Below are 19,909 nucleotides of genomic sequence, written 5' to 3' on the forward strand. Positions count from 1 at the left end.
GAGAGATTTGGGTGTTCAGGTCTATTGTTCCCTGAAGGTGACAACGCAGGTCAATAGAGTGGTCAAGAAGGCATACGGCATGCTTTCCTTCATCGGACAGGGTATTGAGTACAAGGGTTGGCAGGTCATGTTACAGTTGTATAAGACTTTGGTTCGGCCACATTTGGAATACTGCGTGTAGTTCTGGTCGCCACATTACCAAAAGGATGTAGATGCTTTGGAGAGGGTGCAGAGGAGGTTCACCAGGATGTTGCCTTGTACGGAGGGCACTAGCTATGAAGAGAGGTTGAGTCGATTAGGATTATTTTCATTAGAAAGACGGAGGTTGAGGGGGGACCTGATTGAGCTGTACAAAATCATGAGAGGTATAGACAGGGTGGATGGCAAGAAGCTTTCTCCCCCAGAGTGGGGGATTCAATTACTAGGGGTCACGAGTTCAAAGTGAGAGGGGAAAAGTTTAGGGGGGATATGCGTGGAAAGTTCTTTACGCAGAGGGTGGTGGGTGCCTGGAACGCGTTGCCAGCGGAGGTGGTAGACGCAGGCACGATAGCGTCTTTTAAGATGTATCTAGACAGATACATGAATGGGCAGGAAGCAAAGAGATACAGAACCTTAGAAAATCGGTGACACGTTTAGATAGAGGATCTGGATTGGCGCAGGCTTGGAGGGCCGAAGGGCCTGTTCCTGTGCTGTAATTTTCTTTGTTCTTTGTTCTAAAAAAAGAACAGAACGAGAGAAAATAGAAAGGGGAAGGGGTGGGCAGCAGGTGGAAATGAGCATAAGGACCATGAACACAGCAAAAGAAATAGAATGACCTGTAAAATGCTTATGCAGAGGACAGAGGAATATGCACACGAGATAAAAAGGGAAAGCAAAGATATGAAACATAAATACACAAGCTATAGAGTGTGTACGATTAGCTAAAGGCAGGATATGAAAGTATAATGGAAAGCATTAAAAACTGTCAAAGCAGAGCAGGATCTAGGGCCAAATATCCACACCAAGGCTGCAGACCATCCCACCAACATTAACCATCTTTCATTCTCCAGCTAAGCATTTTACGCCATTATTTATTTCACTGTGTGTACAGTCATATGCATTTCCCTCCTTCTTCCCCCTTTCCCTTGTTTTGTGCCTTTTTAATTGCTGTGAATCCATAATATCTTCCAGTTCTGAGGAAGTGTTTAACATGAAAACTGTTAACTTGTGTTCTCGACAGATGCTTCCTAACCTGCTGAGTGTTTCAAATGTTTCTGTTCTAGATTTCAAAAATCTGCAACATTTTGCCTCGTTCTCAGGACCTCCATCCAGCTCAATCCGAAAGCAACCTTCAAAAAGAATAGAGCATCCTTTCCTATAGTAAGAAATGGTGTGCAGGTATCTAATTGCTAAGAAGAGAAAAACACTGACTAACTCAACTTTGAGCAAACTCCATAAGATGCCTTCCTCTTATATAAAACACATTAGTCTAGAAAAAGTTTAATTGCCTTAAAATCAGATACACAAACTTGTGTTGCAAATACCAGAAGTTATCCCACAACATCCCATTTCAAAATATTTCCCATACCTTCCATTGCAAAGTAACCAGCGAGCAAATGAGTAGTGAGGAGTGATCTTCTGTATGATGCTGGCCATTACCATAGTAACTACCAACTGCACGCCAATCACACCCTAGAAGGAAAAGAAGTCAGGATGAACCATATGTCAAAGTTTTTCACATATCACATGATTGTTACAGTGCAGGAGACCATTCAGCCCATCGTGTCTGCACCGGCTCTCTGAATGAGCAATTCACTTCGTGCCACTCCCCATAACTCTGCACATTCTTCCTTTTCATATAACAGTCTAATTCCCTTTTGAATGCTTCAATTGAACCTGCCTCCACCACACTCTCAGGCAGTGATTTCCAGACCTTAACCACTGGCTGCGTGAAAAAGTTTTCCTCATGCCACTTTTGCTTCATTGAACAAATACTTTAAATCTGTGCCCTCTTGTTCTCGATCTTTTCACGAGTGGGTACAGTTTCTCCCCATCTACTCTGTCCAGACCCCTCATGACTTTGAATACCTCTATCAAATCATCTCTCAGCCTTCTCTTCTCCAAGGAAAACAGTCCGAACTTCTCCAATCTATCTTCATAACTGAAGATCCCAATGCCTGGAATCATTCTCCTGAATCTTTCCTGCAACCTCTCTCACTCCTTCACATCCTTGCTAAAGTGTGGCGCCTAGAACTGGATGCAATACTCCAGCTAATGGCAAACTAGTGTCTTACGCAAGTTCAACATAACCTCTTTGCTCTTGTACTCTATGCCCCGATTAATAAAGCCCGGGATACTGTATGCTTTATTAACCACTCTCTCAACCTGTCCTGCCACCTTCAATGACATATGCACATATACGCCTAGGTCCCTCTGCTCCCGCACCCCCTTTAGAATTGTACCCTTTATTTTATATTGTCCCTCCATGTTCTTCCGACCAAAATGCATCACTTCACATTTCTCCGCGTTGAACTCCATCTGCCACTTATCCGCCCATTCCACCAACTTGTCGATGGCCTTTTGAAGTTCTACACTATCTTCCTCTCAGTTCACAATGCTTCCAAGTCTCATATCATCCGCAAAGTTTGAAATTGTGCTCTGTACACCAAGGTCTAGGTCATTAATATATATCAGGAAAAGCAAGGGTCCCGACACTGATCCCTGGGGAACTCCACTACTACCTTCCTCCAGCCCGAAAAACATCCATTAACCACTACTCTTTCTTTTCTGTCACTCAGCCAATTCCATATCCAAGTTGCTACTGTCCCGTTTATTCCATGAGCCATAACTTTGCTCACAAGTCTGTTGTGTGGCACTTTATCAAACGCCTTTTGAAAGTCATAAAAGCAAAATACTGCAGATGCTGGAAATCTGGCAGCATCTATGGAGAATCACAGAATGGTTGCAGTGCAGAAGGAGGCCATTCGGCCCATCGTGTCCACACCAGCTCTCTGAAAAAGCAATTCACTCAGTTCCATTCTCCCACTTTCTCCCCATAACCCTGCACATTCTTCCTTTTCATAAAGCAGTCTAATTACCTTTTGAATGCTTCAATTGAACCTGCCTCCACCACACTCTCAGGCAGTGCATTCCAAACCTTAACCACTCTCCACGTGAAAAATATTTTGCTCATGTCACTTTTGCTTCTTTTGCCAAATACTTTAAATTTGTGCCCTCTTGTTCTCGATACTTTCATGAGTGGGAACAGTTTCTCTCTATCTACTCTGTCCAGAAACTTCATGATTTTGAATACCTCTATCAAATCACCTCTCAGCCTTCTCTTCTCCAAGGAAAACAGTCCGAACTTCTCTAATCTATCTTCATAACTGAAATTCCTCATCCCTGGAACCATTCTCCTGAATCTTTTCTGTACTCTCTCCAATGTCCTCACGTCTTTCCTAAAGTGCGGCGCCTAGAACTGGACGCAATACTCCAGCTAAGGCCAAACTGGTGTTTTGTACAAGTTCAACATAACTTCCATGCTCTTAAACTCTATGCCCCTATTAATAAAGCTTAGGATACTGTATGCTTTATTAACCGTGCTCTCAACCTGTCCTGCCACCTTCAATGACTTATGCACATATACACCCAGGTCCCTCTGCCCCTTTATTTTCTATTGTCTCTCCATGTTCTTCCAACCAAAATAAATCACTTCACATTTCTCTACATTGAATTTGCCACCTGCCTGCCCATTCCATGGAACTTATTTCTTCCTATCTTGACGCTATCTTTTCTCCCCTGGTCCAGTCTCTTCCCACCTACAAAATGGGATGAGAATAATTAGGTGCTTGATGGCCGGCACAGACACAATGGGCCGAAGGGCCTGTTTCTGAGCAGTATAACTCTATCCCTCTACATCCGTGACACGTCTGATGCCCTACGCCATTTCAACAATTTCTAGTTTCCTGGCCCTAACCGCCTCATCTTTACTATGGACGTCCAATCTCTCTACATCTCCATCCGCCACCAGGACGGACTGAGAGCTCTCCACTTCTTCCTTGAACAGAGGCCCAACCAGCGAGACCCAAGAAAAGCTGAGAAGAGGTATACCTTCGGGACCTTCAGGCAGCGGAATTCCAAGTGACGCCAGGATTCAAAAAGTGATGTGTGCACAGGGAAGCAGCTAATTGGTAAGTAGGTTCAGGTGAGTTTTTCTACTTTTCCTACTATTTATACTATTACAGTATATTAGCTTCAAAAGTAAAGGTAAGGACTTTTGTAAAAGATTTTTGTATCGTCGTTAGCCACGGGTGAGGTACCGGAAGACTGGAGGATAGCTAATGTTGTGCTTTTATTTAAGAAGGGCAGCAGGGATAAGCCAGGGAACTACAGGCCGGTGAGCCTTACATCAGTGGTGGGAAAGTTATTGGAAAGGATTCTGAGAGACAGGATTAATATGCATCTGGAAAGGCATGGTCTGATTAGGGATAGTCAGCATGGCTTTGTGCGTGGGAAATTACGTCTCACGAATTTGATTGGGTTTTTCGAGGAGGTGACCAAGAGGATTGACGAGGGCAGGGCGATGGATGTTGTCTACATGGACTTTGGCATGGCCTTTGACAAGGTCCCGCATGGTAGGCTGGTCCAGAAGGTTAGAACACATGGGATCCAGGGTGAGCTAGCAAATTGGATACAAAATTGGCTTGGTGACAGGAGGCAGAGGGTGGTATTGGAGGATTGTTTTTCAGATTGGAGGCCAGTGACCAGTGCTGTGCCGCAGGGATCGGTGCTGGGCCCTCTGTTGTTTGTCATATACATTAATGACTTGGATGTGAATGTAAGGGGCATGATTAGTAAGTTTGCAAATGACACCAAAATTGGTGGTATAGTGGACAGTGAAGAAGGTTGTCTAAGGTTACAACAGGATATAGATCAACTGGGAAAGTGGGCAAGGGAGTGGCAAATGGAATTTAACGCACACAAGTATGAAGTGATGCATTTTGTGAAGTTAAACCAGGGCAGGACATATACAGTGAATGGCAGGGCCCTGGGGAGTGTTGTTGAGCAAAGAAACCTTGGGGTGCAAGTACATAGTTCCCTGAAAGTGGCAACACAGGTAGACAGGGTGGTGACGAAGGCGTATGGCATGCTTGCCTTCATCGGCCGAGGCATGGAGTACAAGAGTTGGGACGTCATGTTACAGTTGTACATAACGTTGGTTAGGCCACATTTGGAGTACTGTGTGCAGTTCTGGTTGCCGCACTAGAGGAAAGATGTGATTAAGCTCGAGAGGGTGCAGAAAAGATTCACAAGGATGTTGCCTGGTTTGGAGGGCTTGAGTTATAAAGAGAGATTGGATAGGCTGGGTCTGTTTTCCCTGGAGCGAAGGAGGCTGAGAGGGGACATGATAGAAGTATATAAAATTATGAGAGGCATAGATAGGGTAGATAGCCAGAGTCTGTTTCCCATGGTAAGGGTGACTAAAACTAGAGGGCATAGATTTAAGGTGAGAGGGAAGAGGCTTAAAGTGGATCAAAGGGGTAAATTTTTCACAAAGAATAGTGGGTATCTGGAATGAGCTGCCTGAGGAGGTGGTGGAGGCAGGAACAGGAGCAACATTTAAGAGGCATCTGGACAGGTACTTGAATGAGCAAGGCATAGAGGGATATGGAATTAATGCAGGCAGGTGGGATTAGTATAGATAGGCATTATGGTCGGCATGGACGCGGTGGGCCGAAGGGCCTGTTTCTATGCTATATGACTCTATGACTGTATAATCATAAAAAACGGATTACATGGTCATTATCACATTGCTGTTTGTGGGAGCTTGCTGTGTGCAAATTGGCTGCTGCATATTCCACACTTAACAGTGACTATACTTCAAAATTACTTAATTGGTTGTAAAGTGTTTTGGAACATCCTGAAAAGCACGATATAAATGCAAGTCTTTTCTTCCCCTCAAAGCCTAGAATCGAGTTTTAGTCACATATTGATGTGAATGGTGTACTACATTTAACATATTAGTCAGATTAACAGTTAAGAACTGACTTATTCATACAATATACAACACAGTCAAATAACCATATACAAAAGCAAAATACTGAAGATTCTGGAAATCTGAAATAAAAACAGAAAACACTAGAAATACTCAGCAGGTCCAGCAGCATATGTGGAGCGATAAATAGAGTTTTTTTTATTCATTCACGGGATGTGGGCATCACTGACTATGCCAGCATTTATTGCCCATCCCTAATTGCCCTCGAGAATGTGTTGGTGAGCTGCCTTCTTGAACCGCTGCAGTTCCATGTGGGATAGGTACACCCACAGTGCTGTTAGGAAGGGTGTTCCAGGATTTTGACCCAGCAACAGTGAAGGAACGGCGATATAGTTCCAAGTCAACATGGTGTGTGACTTGGATGGGAACATGCAGGTGGTGGTGTTCCCATTCTTTTGCTGCCCTTGTCCTTCTAGTTGGTAGAGGTCACAGGTTTGGAAGGTGCTGTCTAAGGAGCTTTGCTGCGTTGCTGCAGTGCATTTTGTAGATGGTACACACTGCTGCCACTGTGCATCGGTGGTGGAGGGAGTGAATGTTTGTGGATGGGGTGCCAATCAAGCGGGCTGCTTTGTCCTGGATGCTGTCAAGCTTCTTGAGTGTGGTTGGAGCTGCACCCATCCAGGCAAGTGGAGAGTATTCCATCACACTCTTGACTTGTGCCTTGTCGATGGTGGACAGGCTTTGGAGAGTCAGGAGATGAATTACTCGCCGCAGGATTCCTAGCCTCTGACCTGCTCTTGCAGCCACGGTATTTATATGGCTACTCCAGTTCAGTTTCTGGTCAATGGTAGCCCCTAGGATGTTGGTAGTGGGGGATTCAGCGATGTTAATGCCATTGAATGTCAAGGGGAGATGGTTAGATTCTCTCTTGTTGGAGATGATTATTGCCTGGCAGTTGTGTGGCATGAATGTTACTTGCCACTTATCAGCCCAAGCCTGAATATTGTCCAGTTCTTGCTGCATTTCTACACAGACTGCCTCAGTATCTGAGGAGTCACGAATGGTGAACATTGTGCATTCATCAGTAAACATCCCCACTTCTGACCTTATGACTGAAGGAAGGTCATTGATGAAGCAACTGAAGATGGTTGGGCCTAGAACACTACCCTGAGGAACTCCTGCAGTGATGTTCTGAAGGTCAGATGATTGACCTCCAACAACCACGACCATCTTCCTTTGCGTTAGGTATGACCCCAACCAGCTGAGAGTTTTCCCCCCAATTCCCATTGACTCCAGTTTTGCTCGGGCTCCTTGATGCCATACTCGGTCAAATGCTGCCTTGATGTCAAGGGTAGTCACACTCACCTCACCTCTTGAGTTCAGCTCTTTTGTCCATGTTTGAACCAAGGCTGTGATGAGGTCAGGAGCTGAGTGGCCCTGGAGGAACCCAAACTGAGCGTCAGTGAGCAGGTTATTGCAAAGCAAGTGCTGGTTGATGGCACTGTTGATGACACCTTCCATCACTTTATTGATGATTGAGAGTTGGCTGATAGGGCAATAATTGGCTGGGTTGGACTTGTCCTGCTTTTTGTGTACAGGACATACCTGGGCAATTTTCCACATTGCAGGGTCGATGTCAGTGTTGTAGCTGTACTGGAACAGCTTGGCTAGGGGTGCGGCAAGTTCTGGAGCACAAGTCTTCAGTACTATTGCCGGAATATTGTCAGCGCCCAAAGCCTTTGCAGTATCCTGTGCCTTCAGTCGTTTCTTGATATCATGCAGGGTGATATTGGCTAAAGTTTGGCATCTGTGATGTTGGGGACTTAAGGAGGAGGCAGAGATGGATCATCAACTCGGCACTTCTGGCTGAAGATTGTTGCAAATGCTTCAGCCTTATCTTTTGCACTGATGTGCTGGGCTCCCCCATCATTGAGGATGGGATATTTGTGGAGCCACCTCGTCCAGTTAGTTGTTTAATTGTCCACCACCATTCACGGCTGGATGTGGCAGGACTGCAGAGCTTAGATCTGATCCGTTGGTTATGGGATCGCTTAGCTCTGTCTATTGCATGCTGCTTACGCAGTTTGGCACGCAAGTAGTCCTCTGTTGTAGCTTCACCAGGTTGACACCTTATTTTGAGGTAAGCCTGGTGCTGCTCCTGGCATGCCCTCCTGCACTCTTCATTAAACCAGGGTTAGTCTCCTGGCTTGATGGTAATGGTAGAGTGGGGGATATGCTAGGCCATGAGGTTATAGATTGCAGTTGAGTACAATTCTGCTGCTGCTGATGGCCCACAGCGCCTCATGGATGCCTGGTTTTGCATTGCTAGATCTGTTCAAAATCTATCCCATTTAGCACGGTGACAGAGCCACACAACACGATGGATGGTATCCTCAATGTGAAGGCAGGACTTCGTCTCCACAAGAACTGTGTGGTGGTCACTCCTACCAATACAGTCATGGACAGATGCATCTGGAGCAGGCAGATTGGCGAGGACAAGGTCAAGTATGTTTTTCCCTCGTGTTGGTTCCCTCACCACCTGCTGCAGACCCAGTCTCACAACTATGTCCTTTCGCATCAGCCAGCTCGGTCAGTAGTGGTTCTACCGAGCCACTCTTGGTGATGGACATTGAAGTCCCCCACCCAGAGTACATTTTGTGCCCTTGCCACCCTCAGTGCTTCCTCCAAGTGGTGTGCAACATGGAGGAGTACTGACTCATCAGCTGAGAGAGGGCGGTAGGAGGTAATCAGCAGGAGGTTTCCTTGCCCATGTTTGACCTGATGCCATGAGAATTCATGGGGTCCAGAGTCGATCTTGAGGACTCCCAGGGCAACTCCCTCCCTCCTGTATACCACTGTGCCGCCACCTCTGGTGGCTCTGTCCTGCCAGTGGGACAGGACATACCCGGGGATGGTGATGGTGGTGTCTGGGACATTGTCTGTAAGGTATGATTCCGTGAGTGTGACTATGTCAGGCTGTTCCTTGACTGGTCTGTGGGACAACTCTCCCAACTTTGGCACAAGTCCCCAGATGTTACTCAGGAGGACTTTGCAGGATCGATAGGGCTGGGTTTGTCGTTGTCGTTTCTAGTGCCTAGGTCGATGCTGGGTGGTCCGTCTGGTTTCATTCCTTTTTATTGACTTCGTAGCCGTTAGATACAACTGAGTGGCTTGCTAGGCCATTTCAGAGGGCAGGTAAGAGTCAACCACATTTCTTTGGGTCTGGGGTCACATGTAGGCCAGACCAGGTAAGGACAGCAGATTTCCTTCCTTAAAGGACATTAGTGAATCAGATGGGTTTTTACAACAACCAACAATGGTTTCATGGCCATCATTAGACTAGCTTTTTAATTCCAGATTTATTAATTGAATTCAAATTTCATCTTCTGCTGTGGTGAGATTCAGACCCATGTCCCCAAAGCAATACCCTGGGTCTCTGGGTTACTAGTCCAGTGACAATACCACTACGCCACCACCTCCCCTTCAGGTCTGTGACTTTTCATCAGAACAGGGCGGCACAGTGGCGCAGTGGTTAGCACCGCAGCCTCACAGCTCCAGGGACCCGGGTTCGATTCCAGGTACTGCCTGTGTGGAGTTTGCAAGTTCTCCCTGTGTCTGCGTGGGTTTTCTCCGGGTGCTCCGGTTTCCTCCCACAAGCCAAAAGACTTGCAGGTTGATAGGTAAATTGGCCATTATAAATTGTCACTTATGTAGGTAGGTGGTAGGGAAATATAGGGACAGGTGGGGATGTTTGGTAGCAATGTAGGATTAGTATAAATGGGTGGTTGATGTTCGGCACAGACTCGGTGGGCCGAAGGGCCTGTTTCAGTGCTGTATCTCTAATCTAATCTAAACAGGGAAAAATTAAAAATATAATAGGGTTTGGGCAAGTGAAGGGGCAGTGGGGGCAGTGTGGGGGGGGGGGGAGAAAGTGTGTGAACAACAAAAGGGAAGGCCCATGATAAAGTGGAAGGCAGGAGGACACAGAGATTAAGTGACAAAAGGTTTCATGGTGCAAGACCAAAGGGAATGGTAACAGGACAAGTAAAGAAACAAAAGACGTTGTTACGAAAGTGCCTGTGTTTTGTTAAATATATTTTTTGAGGATTTATTTTTGAAAGATTGAGCAAATGTTAAACTTTGGGGTTTTCAAAGGGGGTCATGTAAAGGCCACTTGACTTTGAAAAACAGTCCCTGGAAATGATTTGTTTTTTAAAAGGGGCACTGAGAGGTCTTGTGAGGAAAACAAGCCTTCCCGGGAAACCACCTGACTTCCAGCTCAATGAACAACAGAGAACTTTGGACACCTGGAGAAGTTGTTTACAAAGAAGTGACAGGTCAAGATTGTTGGTTTTGCTATGTAATTGGCTTTGTTTAAGTTTAAGATTCTTGTTTGTGATTGAAGCATGTCACTTTCAAACGTAACATGGAATTCAATGGTATTATGATCACGATTTCCCAGTAGATCTTTTACTATGACATTACTAATTAACCCTGCTTTATTACACAATACTAGATCTAAGATAGCTTTACCCCTAGTTGGTTCCAAAACATATTGCTCCAAGCACCTGTCCTGTAAATATTCTACGAACTCATCTTTAGACCATTCTTGCCAATTTTGTTGTCCAAGCCTATATGAAGATTAAAGTCTCGCACAATTATTACATTGCCTTTGTTGCAAGCTCCAATAATTTCTTGGTTAACACTCTGTCCAATGATATAAATACTGTTAGGGGTCCTAGAAACTACTCCCGCCAGTGTTTTCTGATTCTTGCTATACCTAATTTCTACCCATACTGATTCTACTTCCTGATCTTCTGAGGCTAGATCCTTTCCTGCTAAAGTCCTTATGTCATCCTTTACCATCAGGGCTACCCCTCCTCCTTTGTCATTCTGTCTGCCTTTCCAAAATATTATGTACCCTAGAATAATTACTTCCCAACCTTGATTACCTTGTAACGATGTCTCTGTAATGGAGATTAGATCCAAATCATTTATCTCTATTTGTGCAACTAGTTCATCTAATTGCAGATTTTTGTGCATTCAGATAAAGAACCTTTATGCTCTTTTTTCTTTACTTCTATTCCCTGCAACAACCCGATTTGCTGATCTATAATTTTTGTTAAAACTCTGTCCCTTCCTGTCTCATTCTGCCTGTCTTTACCCACAATGCTATACCGTTCTGATGCCTAGACCTTTCTCTTTGGATTTCTCAAACTCCCTTCACCTGAACCCTCCACGTCCCCTGTTAGTTTAAAGCCCTGTCCATTGGCCTAGTTATACAATTGGCCAGGACACTGGTCCCAGCCCGGTTTAAGTGGAGCCTATCCCAAAAGAATAGCTCACTCTTCCCCGAATACTGATGCCAGTGCCCCACAAATTGAAACCCTTTCTTCCCACACCACTCTTTGAGCCATGCGTTTAATTCTCTAATCTGTTGACCCTATACAATTTGGCGTGTGGCTCAGGTAACAATCCAGAGATTATTACCTTTGATGTTCTGCATTTTAATTTGGATCCTAACTCCTCAAATTCTCTTAGTAGAACATCATTCCTGGTTCTGCCTATGTCGTTGGTTCTCACGTGGACCACGACAACTGGATCCTCCCCTCCCATTCCAAGTTCCTCTCCAACCATGAAGAGATGTTCTTAACCCTGGCACCAGGCAGGCAACACAACCTTCGAAGCTCCCGGTCGTGACTGCAGAGAACAGTATCTAACCCCCTGACTATAATGTCTCCTATCACTACCACATTCCTCTTGGCTCCCCCTGGCTTGAATGGCATCCTTCACCATAGTGCCAATGTCAGTCCACTCATCCACCTTGCAGCCCTTCTCCTCATCCATACAGGTAACAAGCAGCATGTACTTGTTGGACAAAGTCAGGGGCTGAGGCTTCTCCATCACTACATGCTGATTCCCCATAACTGCCTAATTCGCAGTCTCACCCTCCTGTCCCTGACCACTGACAACTCAGTTCTGCCTAACTGAAGGGGTGTGACCGCCTCCTGGAACAAAGCGTACAGGTAACTTTTCCCGCTCCCTGATGCATCGCAGTGTCTGTAGCTTGGCCTCCAGCTCAATGATTTTGAGCTGAAGTTCCTGAAGCTGCAAATACTTATTGCAATGTTTTTGCTCTGGATCATGCAGGCGTCCAGGAGCTCCCACATTCTGCAGTCACAACACATCACCTGCTCTGCCATCTTTATTATGTTAATTTATTACTTTTTTCTTAATTTATAATTAATAAACCTGACCATTCCCAATAAGCTTTACTACTACTAGTAAACCTTCCTACTACTAATAAAACCTTACAATTACTAATAAATTACAAATAAATTACACGGGTTTTGAAAGATAAATGAGTAAAATACTCACCAATTACTTACCTGTTTCCCTGTGACCTAAGGAAACTATGAAGGTATGAGGGGCAAGTTGGCTATGGTGTATTGGGAAAATATTTGACTAAAAGATTTGACAGTAGACAGCCAATGGCTAGTATTTAAAGAAGTATTACATGGTCTACAACAAATATGCATTCCTCCAAGACATAAAAACCCAAAATGAAAGATGAATCAAACATGGCTAACTAAAGAAGTTAAAGATTGCATTAGATCAAAGGAAGTGGCTGATAAGGTTGCCAGAAAAAGTGGTAAGCCTGAGGACTGGGAGCAATTTAGAATTCAGCAAAGGATGACCAAGAAACTGATAAAGAAAGGGAACACAGAATATGAATGCAAGTTGCAAACAACATAAAGGCAGATTGCAAAAGCTTCTTTAGGTATGTGAAAAGGAAAAGATTAGCAAGGACAAATGTGGGTCCATTAAAGGCAGAGACAGGAGAATTTAGAATGGAGATTAGGGATATGGCGGAGAAACTAAAACAATTCCTTTGTGTCTGTCTTCACGGAAGATACAGAAAATCTCCCAGAAATACTAGGGAAACCAAGGAACTTGTGAAAATGAGGAAGTGAAAGAAATTAGTATTAATAAAGAGGTAGTACTCGAAAAATTAACTGGATTGAAGGTTGATAAATCCGCTGGACCAGGAGTTACATCCCAGTGTTGAAGGAGGTGGCTATAAAGATAGTGGAAGCATTGGTGGCTATCTTTCAAAATTCTATAGATTCTGGAAAGGTTCCTGCAGACTGGAAAGTAACAAATGTAACCCCACTATTTAAGAAAGAAGGGAGAGAGAAAACGGGGAACTACAGACTTGTTAGTTTGACGTCAGTAGCAGGGAAAATGTTAGAATCTCTTATAAAGGATGTGATAACTGGACATTTGGAAAATAATGATATTATTGGGCAGAGTCAACATGGATTTATGAAAGGGATATCATGTTTGACAAACCAGTTGGGAGTTTTTTAAGGATGTTACTTGTAGCATAGATAAAGGAGAACCAGTGGATGTGGTGTATTTGGATTTTCAGAAGGCTTCTGATAAGGTCCTACACAGGTGGTTAGTTAACAAAATTAGAGCAAAGGGATTGTGGGTAATATACTGGTATGGATTGAGAATTGGTTAACAGACAAAAAAGAGAGTAGAAGTAAAGGGGTCATTCTCAGGATGGCAGGCGATTAGTGAAGTACCGCAAGGATTAATGCTGGGGCCACAGCTGTTCACAATCTATATAAATGACGTGGATGAGGGGACCAGTTGTAATATTTCCAAATTTGCTAAGGACACAAAACTAGGTTGGAATCTAAGTTGCGAGGAGGATGCAAGGAGACATCAAGAGGACTTGGAGAGTCTGTGTGAATGAGCAGGAACATGGCAGATATGAATAAGTGTGAAGTTATACACGTTGGTAGAAAAACAGAAAGGCAGAGTATTTCTTAAATGGTGAAAGGTTGGGAAGTGTTATGTCCAAAGGGACCTGCGTGCCCTTATTCATACAGTCATACAGCACTGAAACAGGCCCTTCGGCCCACCGAGTCTGTGCCGACCATCAATCATCCTTTTATACTAATCCTACATTAATCCCATATTTCCTACCACATCCCCACCTTTTCTCAATTCTCCTACCACCTACCTACACTAGGGGCAATTTACAATGGCCAATTTACTTATCAACCTGCAAGTCTTTGGCTGTGGGAGGAAACTGGAGCACCGGGCAGAAACCCACGCGGTCACAGGGAGAACTTGCAAACTCCGCACAGGCAGTACCCAGAACCGAACCCAGGTCGCTGGAGCTGTGAGGCTGTGGTGCTAACCACTGCGCCACTGTGCCACCCCCAAGAGTCACTAAAAGCTGGCATGCAGGTGCAGCAAGCAATTAGGAAGGCAAATGGTCTGTTGGCCTTCATCGTAAGGGGTTTTGAGCACAGGAGTAAAGAAGTCTTGCTGCAATTGTACTGGTGAGACCGTACCTGGAGTATTGTGTACAGTTTTGATCACCTCATCGAAGGAAGGATATACTTGCCATAGAGGGAGTGCAACAGAGCTTCACCAGACTAATCCCCGGGATGGCATGATTGAGGAAACTGGGCCTGTATTCTCTAGAGTTTTGAAGAATGAGAGGTGGTCTCATTGAAACTTATAAAATTCTTACAGGGCGTGATAGGGTGGATGTAGATAGGATGTTTCCCCTGGTATGGTTCATTTAAAAAGGTACCTGGACCTGCATATGAAGTGCTGTAACCTGCAAGGCGACAGACCAGATGCTGGAAGTTGAGATTAGAATGGGCGGCTAGTTTTATCAGCCGGCACAGACAGGATGGACTGAATGGCCTCTTTCTGTGCCGTAACTTTTCTATGGTTCTATGGTGAGTCTAGAACCATGGGACATAGTCGCAGAATAAGGGGTAAGCCATTTAAAACTGAGATGAGGAGGAATTACTTCACTCAGAGGGTGGTGAATCTTTGGAATTCTCTAGCCCAGAGGGCTGTGGAAGCTTAATCATTGAGCATGTTCAAGACAGAAATCGATAGGTATCTGGATACTAATGACATCTGGGGATATGGGGATACCGTGGAAAAGTGGCATTGAGGCAGATGATCGGCCATGATCTAACCAAATGGCAGAGCAGGCTCGATGGGCTGAATGGCCTACTCCAGCTCCTATGTTCCTTTGTCACACTTTGATTTTTCTCCAAACACGGTCGGTCCACAGACTTGGCTAGCTGTTTAAAGGCTCCGGGTCCACGCTCTCTCTCACTGTGTTAAGTTCTGTATGCTGCCAGACCTGCCTAGTATTTCCTGCATTTTCTGTTTTTATTTCAAATGACCATATATTTGTAAAAAAAAGTCCGTTTCTGGTCCAAACTCATTCCATTTAATTATACTTCTTTAATTTGAGTGACTGCCTTGGATTTTCCACCCGATGACATCTACATCCTGTGAATGAATAAATTTTAAAAACTAAAAAGATTCAAGAAATTGGATCATTCTTCATAAGAATGATGCAGATTACTATATATGACAGAAGTATTTAAATTATGACAAGATAGGCCAAATTGCATAGAAACACACTGTTTCCAGTAGTTGAGGGGTCAAGAACAAGGGGCCATAGATACAAAGAACAAAGAACTGTACAGCACAGGAACAGGCCATTCGGCCCTCCAAGCTTGCACCGATCTTGATGCCTGCCTAAACTAAAACCTTCTGCACTTCTGGGGACAGTATCCCTCTATTCCCATCCTATTCATGTATTTGAATACAAGATTCAAGACTGAATGTTAGAAATTGTGTGGAAAGAACTTTAAGAACTTTATTCTGCTCACAGTGGTGAGGCTGCGGAATTCACTTCCAAGGTTAGTGATTGAGGCAGAATCCATGTCAACATTCAGGATTAGATTGGATAGCTAATGAAAGAAAAAGGATTCAAACTATTAGAATGATTTGATGTGGAAAGTAAATACTGACTCAGACCTGGTCTAGATGGTTTGTTTTCATGCTGTAACTCTTTCCTTTTTTCTTCCTCAAATACAAATGAAAGACTGTTGGATATATGTACAACCCTTCGCACAGTGTAAACTTGTAATCAGGATTGCTTTCGTAAATTCTCAGCTTCTGGAGAGCTATTTCAACCTTCTGGTGATATGGTAGTTAAATTCAATTTTACAGTTACCTTGTATGAAGAATTAAAACTGACCTTTTTTGTTGACAGGGATGAATTTCAGGCTTGCTAGCCATATGTCTGGCAACATAGTTCTTTTAGGAAGCATTTACTTTCATTCTCCTTCCAGAGTCAGGATCAAATTCCTCCATTCTCGTGAACATATTATAGAGTGACACACTTCCGGAATCTGTTCCAAGCCTGTGCTTTCTCAGCAGTACTAGCTGGATGCAGTACCTTGTTGCAGCCGCAAGGCCGCAGCCTTCTCCTCTCACTACCTGTTCCCAGGGGCTGTCATTCCCCTGTTAGTCTTTGGGTACTGCAGTCCTTGCATCCTCGATCACCTAGAAGGACATGTTTGGGAGATGTTGTCGAAGAAGCTTTGACGAGCTACTGCAGTGCATTGGGTAGCTGGTACACAACGCAGCAATATTGTGCTGGTACAAAGGGAGTGAATGTTTAAGGTGGTGAATAGGTGTTGATCAAGCAGCTGCTTTTTCCTGGATCGTGTCAAGCTTCTTGGGTGTTCTTGGAGTTACACTCAACCAGCAAGTGGAAAGTATTCCATCATACTCCTGACTTGTGCCTTGTGGGTGCTGGAAAGACTTTGGGGAGTCAGGAGGCGAGTCACTCGCCACAGAATATCCAGCCTTTGACCCGCTCTTGTAACCACAGTATTCTGGTCTCTTATATAAAAGCAAAATACTGCGGATGCTGGAAATCTGAAATAAAAACAAGAAATGCTGGAACCACTCAGCGGGTCTGGCAGCATCTGTGGAAAGAGAAGCAGAGATAACGTTTCGGGTCAGTGACCCTTCTTCGGAACTGGTTCCAGCATTTCTTGTTTTTATTCTGGTCTCTTACCCTCTCTTGATCTTTTCATTCTCATGCCTCAGGATATCCCTAAACACTTTACAGCCATGAAAGGCACTATATAAATGGAAATTATTTTTATAAAGCAAAATTTCGGGGAGGGGGGGGTGCAGTTGTGGGGGGCAGGAAAGACTCAGATTCATTCCACTTCAGATTGGAACCAGAGTCTGAATTAATATTAGAACTTCTCAACATAGTGAAATCATTCAACACCACTGTACAGCAGAAGCAAAAATGCAGCCCAATGACATTGAGTGGACCTAAAGATAAACTACTTCATCAATCACATGTTCCTCCACAGACAATTCACCCTAACATGGACACTACCCCCACTTATTCATTTCCTGATGAAAAGTTTTGCATTAAAAAAACACTGATCACAAGATCAGGGGGCAGGTTGTTCAACCTTGCCCGCCTAAGAGCGAAGACCAAAGTCCTCAACAGGGAACTCCTCTTTGCTGACGATGCTGCATTAACATCTCACACTGAAGAGTGTCTGCAGAGACTCATCGACAGGTTTGCGGCTGCCTGCAATGAATTTGGCCTAACCATCAGCCTCAAGAAAACGAACATCATGGGACAGGACGTCAGAAATGCTCCATCCATCAATATCGACGACCAAGCTCTGGAAGTGGTTCAAGAGTTCACCTACCTAGGCTCAACTATCACCAGTAACCTGTCTCTCGATGCAGAAATCAAGCAGCGCATGGGAAAGGCTTCCACTGCTATGTCCAGACTGGCCAAGAGAATGTGGGAAAATGGCGCACTGACACAGAACACAAAAGTCCGAGTGTATCAAGCCTGTGTCCTCAGTACCTTGCTCTATGGCAGCGAGGCCTGGACAACGTATGTCAGCCAAGAGCGACGTCTCAATTCATTCCATTTTCGCTGCCTCTGGAGAATACTTGGCATCAGGTGGCCGGAATGCATCTCCAACACAGTAGTCCTCGAGGCGGCCAACATCCCCTGCTTATACACACTACTGAGTCAGCGGCGCTTGAGATGGCTTGGCCATGTGAACCGCATGGAAGATGGCAGGATCCCCACGGACACATTGTACAGCGAGCTCGCCACTGGTATCAAACCTACCGGCCGTCCACGTCTCCGCTTTAAAGACGTCTGCAAACGCGACATGAAGTCCTGTAACATTGATCACAAGTCGTGGGAGTCAGTTGCCAGCAATCGCCAGAGCTGGCGGGCAGCCATAAAGGCGGGGCTAAAGTGTGGCGAGTCGAAGAGACTTAGCAGTTGGCAGGAAAAAAGACAGAAGCGTAAGGGAGAGCCAACTGTGTAACAGCCCCGACAACCATTTTTTTCTGCAGCACCTGTGGAAGAGTCTGTCACTCTAGTATTGGTCTTTATAGCCACTCCAGGCGCTGCTCCACAAACCATTGACCACCTCCAGGCGCTTACCCATTGTCTCCCGAGACAAGGAGGCCAAAGAAGAAGCAATCAAGCAAAATATTGAAAATATCTTAATATAAAAGCAAAATACGGCAGATGCTGGAAATCTGAAACGAAAACCAAAAATGCTGGAAATATTCAGCCGGTCTGGCAGCATCTGTGGAGAGAGAAGTAGAGCTGAAATGTTAACTCTGCTTCTCTCTCCACAGATGCTGCCAGACCTGCTACGTATTTCTAAGCTTTTTTTTTTGTTTTTACTGACAATATCCTATTCGTCTTCAATTTCCACTGTTCCAACCTAGTCGACTGCCATCCACAGCGCCCAGAATCAGATCCAGGCGATTCACTTGTCAATAGATTATAAGTGAGATTATAGGAAGGAGAAAATGTTTTTAAAAATAGAGCCATGTTTCCACAGATATAAATTAACCGGTGCCTTGACTGTGAGGTAGATGGGCCTGCCATCGCCGCACGCTCCTGGGGTTAAATGTTTGAGGCTGTCTGGTGCAACCCATTCTGATGCAGACTGTTTAAGGGAGTTGATGAGCAACTCCGGCTATTAGACCCTCACTCCAGCTGAGTGAGAACACAGAACCGGCTCCCACCCTCGCCACAGTCACGATCGCACTCACCATGGTCCTGGACACCTCGGCTCCAGGAAGGTCAACGAACAGAGCGCCAAGATGCGCCTCCCCGAAGCTGCGCTCATAAACACCACTCCACTGGCTAAACCGATTTGAAGTAACCAGCTACCGCCATGTCTCAACCTCCACTGTCAGTAGAGGTCATGAAGGACCCGGGCCGCGCCTGTCCCGCTCCCGCCTCACAAAAGCATTTTACTTCGTGGGAAACAAAAGCCGCTAAATTACTCAATGATTTTTTTTAAATGTTCGAGTCTGAGCCAGAAACCTAGACTGCCTCTAGGAGCTGTGATTCGCGAAATTCAATTGATAGTTATAAACTGCCTACATGGCTTTATATGGATGCGATTGGTCGCCATTTCCATCCGCGATCGATAATAAGAAAGGCCCCGAACACAGGCCGCTCCGGTTTACAGGAGCCGTGCGCCCGCCATCTTGGTACAGGAACTGCGAACCTGAAACAACAAATGTTTGTACATCGATAATAACTACAACTGGCGCTTTTAACGTAATAAAATCATCTCAAGGCGCTTCATAGAAGGGTTATCAGACAAAATTTGACAGCGAGACGCAGAGTTCAAAAGGTAGGTTTTAATAAGTGATGCTTGAAAAAAATCCCAAAAATGCAACAACAAAAACGTACATATGTGGTGTATTTCTGGTGGAATCCCAATTCCCCTTGCATTTTTTTACATTGAAAATTTGGTTAATTTTAAGTACTTTTATATTTTAACAAGTAATAGCTCTTTATAGTTTTTTAAAATGAGAAATAAAGTGACTTTTGGATTTTCAATAGACTGTAGTCACTGTTCCATATCCAACTGTCCCAGCCACAAAGATCCTCTATCATGACCCAGTTTACAAAGATTCTACATCCCATCAAGCTTTCCAACCGTTCATAGAGACACTCATTTCGCTGACACTCCCAGTTTGTATTGTAACTCTTTTATTTATTTT

At 44.6% G+C, this 19,909-nt stretch overlaps 1 protein-coding gene across 2 annotated transcripts in view; it reads right to left on the minus strand.

Moving 5' to 3' along the window:
* Nucleotides 1–19,344, minus strand: part of tmem161b (transmembrane protein 161B) — a 179,875-nt gene extending 160,531 nt beyond the window's left edge. Inside the window, exons 1-2 of one of the 2 annotated variants that reach the window (XM_068029650.1) lie at nucleotides 18,944–19,344; nucleotides 1,568–1,671 (exon numbers count right to left, since the gene is read on the minus strand). In XM_068029650.1, coding sequence (XP_067885751.1) covers nucleotides 1,568–1,671; nucleotides 18,944–18,946 — 107 coding nt within the window. In that variant the 5' untranslated portion in view covers nucleotides 18,947–19,344. The remainder of the gene's footprint in view (nucleotides 1–1,567; nucleotides 1,672–18,943) is intronic. The other variant, XM_068029651.1, reaches the window with a different exon arrangement.
* Between the last annotated feature and the right edge of the window lie 565 nt (nucleotides 19,345–19,909).

Source organism: Heterodontus francisci, chromosome 4 (assembly GCF_036365525.1).
Source record: "Heterodontus francisci isolate sHetFra1 chromosome 4, sHetFra1.hap1, whole genome shotgun sequence".
NCBI classification, from domain to species: Eukaryota; Metazoa; Chordata; class Chondrichthyes; order Heterodontiformes; family Heterodontidae; genus Heterodontus; species Heterodontus francisci.